The sequence below is a fragment of the Thunnus maccoyii genome, chromosome 7, assembly GCF_910596095.1.
Source record: "Thunnus maccoyii chromosome 7, fThuMac1.1, whole genome shotgun sequence".
Classification (NCBI taxonomy): domain Eukaryota; kingdom Metazoa; phylum Chordata; class Actinopteri; order Scombriformes; family Scombridae; genus Thunnus; species Thunnus maccoyii.
In genome coordinates this window covers 7,303,298-7,311,607 of record NC_056539.1, presented here as the reverse complement: position 1 = coordinate 7,311,607, position 8,310 = coordinate 7,303,298, and the positions used below count along the sequence as shown (strand labels likewise).

The 8,310-nt window shown below is 40.3% G+C and overlaps 1 protein-coding gene across 1 annotated transcript in view; it reads left to right on the top strand.

Moving 5' to 3' along the window:
* The first annotated feature begins 2,461 nt into the window (after positions 1-2,461).
* atp10a (ATPase phospholipid transporting 10A) overlaps positions 2,462-8,310 on the top strand; it is a 32,476-nt gene continuing 26,627 nt past the window's right edge. Inside the window, exons 1-2 of the mRNA XM_042416447.1 lie at positions 2,462-3,388; positions 7,224-7,428. Of these exons, the coding sequence (XP_042272381.1) occupies positions 2,964-3,388; positions 7,224-7,428 (630 nt within the window). The 5' untranslated portion in view covers positions 2,462-2,963. The remainder of the gene's footprint in view (positions 3,389-7,223; positions 7,429-8,310) is intronic.

Below are 8,310 nucleotides of genomic sequence, written 5' to 3'. Positions count from 1 at the left end.
AAAATAGCAATTATAAAACAATAAAAATCAATAATAAAACAATAAAATCAGGAAAGGCACACGATAAACACATTATAATATATAGTCAATAAATATATAAATATGAATAAGTGTGAGGGGGAGATAAACAGTTAGCCAAGTGGCCTCAATTGTACATACCCATTATTAACAGTGGTAATAAGCAACATCAGTCAGTAAGGTGCAGCAGTTAAACTGCAAGGTAATTTCAGTGTGATGCAGAGTTTATCAGACTCACAGCTACTGGGAAGAAGCTGTTCTTTAGCCTGGTGGTCCTGGCCCCAATGCTGTGCACCCTCCTGCCTGAGGAGAGGGGGGCAAACAGTCCCTTTGCAGGGTGGGTGTAGTCCTTCATGATGCAAGACGCCTTATTCCTGCACCTGTTGATGTAAATGTCACTGATAGTGGGTAGGCTGCTGTCAATGATCTTCTGTGCAGACTTCACTACCCGCTGTAGTGCCTTTCTGTCTGCAGCAGAGCAGTTGCCGTACCACAAGGTGCAGGAAGTGAGGACACTCTCCAACATAACACCTGCAGAAGGAAGTAAGGACTGAAATGCCAAGGCCAGCACGCTTCAGCTTCCTCAGGGAGTAGAGGCATTGGTGGGCCGTCTTTACTATGCCGGCTGTGTTGTTGCTCCAGGTGAGGTCGTCAGCAAATTGAACCCCCAGGTATTTGAAGCTGGAGACCACCTCAACAGCTGCACCTCTGATGTAGAGGGGAGGGGGGATGTTGCCACCCTTCCTGAAGTCCACAATCATCTCCTTTGTTTTCTTCACATTAATACAGAGGTTGTTTGCTCTGCACTAAGTCTCCAGTTGTTCCACCTCCTGCCTGTACTCTTACTCATCGTTGTGAGTGATGATTGCCACAACTGCTGTGTCGTCTGCAATCTTCACAAAATGATTGCTTGGATGCTTGGCTGAGCAGTCATAGGTCAGTAGGGTGTACTTGACGCCCACGTCTGCTAATACTATTATTATTAGTCATATTTCTATTATTATCACTGTTATTGTGCCTCTCTGTGTGTCTCTCTCCTATCTCCCCCTCCCTCCTTTTTTCTCTCTCAACCCAACCGGTCAAGGCAGATGGCCGCCCGCCTAGAGCCCGGTTCTGCTTGACGTTTCTTCCCGTTAAAGGGGAGTTTTTCCTTTCTGCTGTCGCCAAGTGCTTGCTCATGGGGGAAAGTTGGGTCTCTGTAAAATAAAGAGTACGATCTAGAGATGCTCTATGTGAAAAGTGCCCTGAGATAACTTCTGTTGTGATTTGGCGTCACATAAATGAAATTGACTTTAAAAAAAATTGAAGTTTAAAGGCGGCAGTGTAAGATTCTCATCACACTTTAACTTTATTGGGGTAGAGGTATGTGTACTGTAATTAAATGGCCGCTGTACATAACATCAAAAAGACAAGTGTTCAAGTGACTTACTTAAAAACAAATGTGTATTGTGGTAGGTAATCCACAAATACATACCACAATTCACATCTGTACAGTACAGTACGGACATACAGTATATACCTCTAAAAACCAGTGTTAGTAATGGCCTATATCCTACATACACCCACCCTTCATTAAAGTCCTACATCCTCAGCTTATACAAAAGTTAAACCTGACTCAGTGTTTGCCACACAAGCAGACACACAGCAACATTAGGATTAATTTAAAGTCAAGTTTTTAGCAACCTAACAAGGTTAGTGCTATATTCTGTGTCATTTTAATTGTTTTGTTTCTCCTCTAACTCAAAAATCTGGGTCTTTGGTAGCACGCTAAAGATGGAGAAGCAACTTTCATCACTAGCCAGCAGCTCACTGGTAGTTTACAGTTCATGCAGGTTTAAGCTCTAAGAATATGTATAAAATGCTGTTTTTGTGTAAATTACTGATGTTTAGCTCTCAGTTAGCCAATTTTGGTGAGCTAGCAGAGAAAATTAACATGGCTGATGTTTTTTCACAAAGTGTGCATAACCTCATCAGCTAAAACCTTACTACTTATCGCTTGTTTTTCTTTATTTTTATCAAGCTACTGAGATACATCAAGTGATATCAAAAAGACAATCATAAGCCTCCACTGAACTTAAGTTGGATATGCTACAAACAAACAAGTGCTCACTGTCTTGTCTATAATTCATTAAAATAAAACAAAAAATAAATTAAAAATAAAACACAGACAAAACAACACGAAACTGATTAAACTATTTTTAAAATTTTATTTCATAACAAATAATTATTAATACTTCCAATAATTACTTAAAATATGTTGTTGTTGTTGTTGTTGTTACTGAACTTCTACGTCATAAAATAGTCCACATTCCAGACAGGCAATACTCCAAAAAAAAAGAAAACTCTTTAAATGAGTCATTCCTTCTCGCTCACCATATTGTTTTACTCATATAAACTTTTACATTTCTCAGTGTGGCTGCTTCCTGTGTGGACTGCATAAACTCCAATAACACCGCGTGGCACTTGGAGGCACAAAAAAAACCCCAGGTTGGATCGAGGAGGGGCCCCGTTCATAGGAGGGGCCAGCGGGTCAGATTTCCAGGGGAGTGCGACCCCTGACCCGCTGACGGACGTCCTGTCTTTGCTGAAACTGCGCGCATCCGCTGCTCCACGTACGCAACAGCAGGCTGCGACCACTGGCGGAGGCCTCTCCACATGATTTATAAATCATCTGCCCAGCTGTGGGGGACTGTCCTCCTACCTCAGCATCCTTCCCAGCAGTAGGAAAAAAAAGGGAGAAGCTAAACAAGCAGAAGTTTTCCTCAGACTGGCGAAAAGAGGAGTCGACATGGATGAAAATGAGCAGTTTGTGTGACTAAACGAAAAGACTGATGAAATTCTTCTCCGTACGCTGAAAGAATGATAACATAGCTCGCACTTTGTGTTGTGCTGTGTGAGAGGACACGAAAACCTAAAGTGTGGGGAAGTTTGAAGCGGGGCTGGCTATGGCGCGCCAGGGCGAAGACGCCGGGATGGCCAAAGCTGCAAAAGTCAAAAGGCAAAGAAAGAAGAAAACCAAGGAGAACAAAACCAGGACTGTCCACGCAAACATACTGTATGATCACGCCAAAGGAGAGGAAAACCCAAACCGACACTATGCAAACAATAAGATTAAGACGACCAAGTACACTGTGCTGTCTTTCCTGCCAAAGAATCTTTTTGAACAGTTTCATAGGTTTGCCAATGTTTACTTTGTGTTTATCGCCTTGCTGAATTTTGTTCCAGTTGTCAATGCATTTCAGCCAGAACTTGCTCTGGCTCCTGTAGTTTTCATTTTATCTGTCACTGCCATCAAAGACTTATGGGAGGACTACAGAAGACACAGGTCGGATAAAGAAATCAATCACATGGATTGTCTGGTCTACAGCAGGTAAGTTGGGCCTAAACACTCTTAGCCAGCAGTGTCCAGATGTTGCTGAAACCTTGTGTGTTCAGTTGTTTTTCCATTAGTGTTCAAAGTACACACTGTCCTTCTCTAATGCATCTTGCACACATTCACATCAGCTGTTCCAGGCTAAAAGAAAACAATCAGGACACATTTTCTTTACTTTCCTGCCAGACCATGCAGACTGGGCCTTCATGCATGAACCCAGCTGTCAGTCTCTTTGTAGGATTTATTCATCATTTGTGGCTTCAGGATGTGAACATACAGGCCTTAAAGCTAAACCTGGCTAACACATGAGGAAGATGACATGTGGAATCCAAAAGTCCAGAAAACCTTTAGTTTGTCGCCCACCACCGCGCTCAACTATCTGTCAGAGAGGCGTGTGAAACAGAGAATACAGATGTTCCCGTCCTGTCATACGCTACCTGACAACCTGTCTCTCCCCTAAGCTTTCTGTACTACTAACTATTTGACCCTATGTGCGCAGAGTGTATTTTGCTAATGAAAAGCAGCACTGTCGTTCACGTACAGAGCATAATTCATGGTAATCAAAAGGCTCAGTGTTTAGTGGCTCCACAGTTTTAGTTGAAGTCTTGACCCAAGTTGTTCTGTCAAGGTTGGACATAATTGAATTTTCTTCTGCTGTGGCAATATTGTACAAAACATTCCCTCTCTGAACCTGGCAACAGCTGATTTGACTTAACCTACGTGCTGCATTTTTTTTTTTGTTTTCTCAAGGTTAGATACACAGTCACTTAAACTCTGCATTGATTTATTTCTCTGGAGAACTTCTAACTGCAGGTGAACCACATCTAGATACATTTCATCTTCAGACAGGCACTTTTTCACGTGGCAAAGTACAGGGAGGTTTTATTTATGTTACGGGAAATTCCAGTTTTATCAGAAATGCTAATATTTACAAAGTCTGAATAATGGAAACATGATGTTTCTTCCTGTTTGTCATGACAGATTTACTCCAGAATTTTCCTACTAAATGAAGACGTAGCCATGACCAGTCAAATCACACATTAGCTCTAGTGAATTTAGTTTGTTGAAAACTAAATACTTGGCTCTCATGTGTTTTCCAGAGTGCTAACAACATCTGCTGCCCACAAACAATCTGGACTACAGGTCACTGAACGTCCAGTTTATCATGTTGTTGTCCGTCCGTATCTGGATAATTAATTAGTGATGTGTGTGGGCCACTTTTTCACTGCTCTATTTACTGTACTTGTTTTGTTGTCTTGCACAAAGAATTGACAAGAAAGGAAGATTAATTTCACACTCAAGCAACACTCAAGGACAGACTTTTGACAGCCAGTAGACTGCAGAAATAATGAATTTTCATCACGCTGCCCTCGTTTCACTTTTTATGTTTGTTCCAGAAAAAAAAAGTATAAGTAGGTTTTAAAAACACTACTGTTGTGCAGATTTGATTTTCTATTTTTATCTATACAAAGTAATGAGGCATATTATAGCAGTTAGAAATCCTTAAATACAAATATAACAGGACTGTTGTGAATTTTCTCTATTTAAGACTATTGAGTTCCTCTTACAACAGCAGTACCTTTAACCTTTTAAACAAAGATCACCAGTAAGAAGAGCGCGAGGAGTATTTCCAACAGCCATAGTATTCATAGACACACTATACTGGTTATGGTTGCAGTGGGCTGTGTACATTTAATAAGGTGTGAAGACAAAGATAACAAAAACCATTTGCTCTTTAGATTCACGCATATAAAATGTAAATTTACCCGTCAGGGAGTCTGCATATATTAACATTTTTAGGATTTATATGTGTTTTTATTTGTGTTTTAGCTGTTGGTGATTATTTATGGCAACATGTAGGCTTCTGTATCTCTACCTTTTTGTAAGAAATATCTTCTGTGTTCCTTTCACCGGAGTAGCGGCACATGCACTCAGCACAAAAGTAGAAAACTGAAGACAATGTCTAAGAGAAGCTTATTTAAAGTTCCCTCCACTCAAGCATGTGTTTTATTTATTGTCACTTCAGTTGGATGTTTGAGCTTCACTGTGCAGAATGATGTATGTGCAAAGTTTGACACTAGAAGGCTGTTTTCACATTCATCTGCTGAAGGAGGAAAGTTTCTCTGTTCTCATCTTCAATCTGAGTTAAAGCCGACAAGCAGGATTATTGACATCACAACTAGTTTGGAGCCAATAACGGTCCAGTATGCAACTCACACAAGTGTGATGTGGAAACGTGAAGCCTCCAGTGCACAAACGCGTACTCTAATGGACTTTTCAGTGAAGTAGGAGACGTATTGTGTCCAGCGGCTAAACTTTAGAAATGAGTAATATTTGTATATTTGTAGATTCTGGATGTTTCAATGAGAGAGAAGGAGGAGATGACATATTTGGGATTTTAATGATGTAATTAGACTTGTTTTGTGGAAAAAAAACATATCAGACACATGTTATTATTTCAAGCAGAGTATTTTTACATATCATAAAACATGTCTGGAGGGGTCTTTAAGCTTATTTATTTCAAATAGAGCATCTGTTACACTGCTTGCAAACTAGCAAGATGAGGGCATTTTAATATAAACTCCTTTTATTTAGTAAACCATATTATACTTCAGAGTCTTACATGGCCACTTCCACCCCTACAGATGAAATCCTTGTCCCTTGGCCTTGGTCTCTTGCAGTTGTAGACTCTTGTCTAGTCACCTCACACCTTGCATTGAAGCTACTTTTTATGTAATAGCAAACTTCAAGCACTTACTTGGCAGGTTTATTCTTTGTCCTCAGGATATTGGTTCATTTTCAGGTAACGGCAGAGAAGGAAACGTTACCAACATGTTTTTAGTTCAGTCCTGCGTGTTATATGTTCCACGTCGATGTCGATTTTTTTTTTTTGTTCCGCTCACCATCGGTTTGTCCAGTCTGGAATATAGCGTGCATGGAAAAACTCTGATTTTCATGCTGACACCACGTGCATTTCAGTGACAAAATTCAAGGAAAGGAATGTTTTTATGTACTCGGATGCAAGTCATTAATGTAAGTGGGGGGTTGTTATGAATAAATAACTGAGTGTTTTTCTTTACAGTTGTGGACTGTTCTTTATAGCGTGCAAGATATGTATTATTTAACATATTTGCTACCGGGAATATCAAATTGGTCAGAAATGAACCCTGGTTACCATTAGCAAAGTCTCAGAGTTATTATCCATCCATGAGTGATTTTGCACGTTAATGGCTGAGAGTGCAGCGAGTCCTGCACAGAATAGTGACATCACATACAGTGTCCTACCGAGACAGCATTGACTCATTTTGTGGTGAGAAGAACAACTCTGTCGACTAAAAATAGAAAATCCTGGTGAGACTTTCTTCAAACAGTGTCCGCCATGTAACAGAGATAATATTGTGTCATATGAGTGGGATTGTTCATCAGTTGTTTAACCATCCGAAAAGGTCCAAATCTCATCCACCTACACCCCAAAACTGTTATCCTATGAATATGCAGTGTCACATTATGCTGACATCAGACTGTGGTTGGACAGGTTGCGCTAGATGTGTGTGTGTGTCTTTGCCTGGAGATTTCTGTATTTTGATGGACATGTTGAGCAGGACGTCTAGAGAAATGTGTTTGACTATGCAGAATTCGGGAGTTGGTTTAGTTTCAGCATCAACAAACAGGCTGTCTTTTCTTATGCATGACATGTTTGCTGTCCCATACAGATTTATGTAAGTCGAGCTGACGTTTCTGTTTATAGAACCACCAATTATTGAAAACAATAGCTCCGTGTCTCTTATCCTGCGGCTTACACCAGCTGTTTGCCCTCTCATTGTTCTGGCAGAGCTGAGAGACGTTATGTGGAGAAGTACTGGAAGGAGGTGAGGGTGGGAGACTTCATCAGGCTGCGATGTAACGAGATCCTTCCGGCCGACGTTCTTCTGCTGAGCTCCAGTGACCCGGACCGCCTGTGCCACATTGAGACCGCCACACTGGACGGAGAGACCAACCTCAAGCAGAGGCAGGTCGTCCGCAGCTTCTTCGACCTGGTGAGATGGCTACTCAGCTACTACTACATTTTGATAGCAAAAAAAAAAAAAAAATCACCTTTCCCAAAACTGTGAGTGTTACTATGGTTACACAAGTGACATAGAAACGTTCCGACCAGCATATGAACTATATTCTCAACCTTCAGCCAATCAGAAACGAGTATATCCCCAAATAATGAACATTTACCCGTATTGTAGTGTGCTTTTTTTTTTTCTTTTTTTTTTTTTACAGTTCTGGTGACAAAATATCGTTGATTAATTGATTGTTGAAATTTGGATAATTTACTAATCATTTGATAATTTATTAATTTATTTATTTTAGTGAAAAGCTGTAGATTGAACAGCTCCTCTCATAAAAAATACCCTGTAGGGCTGAGTATTGTTTGAAAAATTACGATACCAGTACCCTTAAAGTGATACCAATACAAATAGAGTACTTCATTCCATATCTTTTTTTTTTTACTACTTCATTTGATTCGCATTATATGAATGGAAGCATTCAGCTGCGTAAAATGTCACCACTGCTCCCCATCCAAATGATTTTTACATGAAGACATTTTGAAAGTGTTGAAATTATTGAAATGTTTGTTAAATAGCTGTACAAAACTGTGAATTATTATCACCACAGACTGTATGGGTTGTAGCTGCTGCATTAGTGGGCCAATCACACGTCGCATTACATCGAAGAACGCTTGAGGTGATTGGCTGCAAGCAAAACCATACAAACAGTCATGTTCTTCTAGATCTGGGTACAAAAAGGATTGAATGCAGGTATCATTTGACTGGAGAAGTTTTGATGCTCCTTGGTACTGGGTTATTTCGGTCGATACCTTAAAGGAATCGAGTACAAATACCCAGCCCTAGTACCCTGTGCAGGTTTTT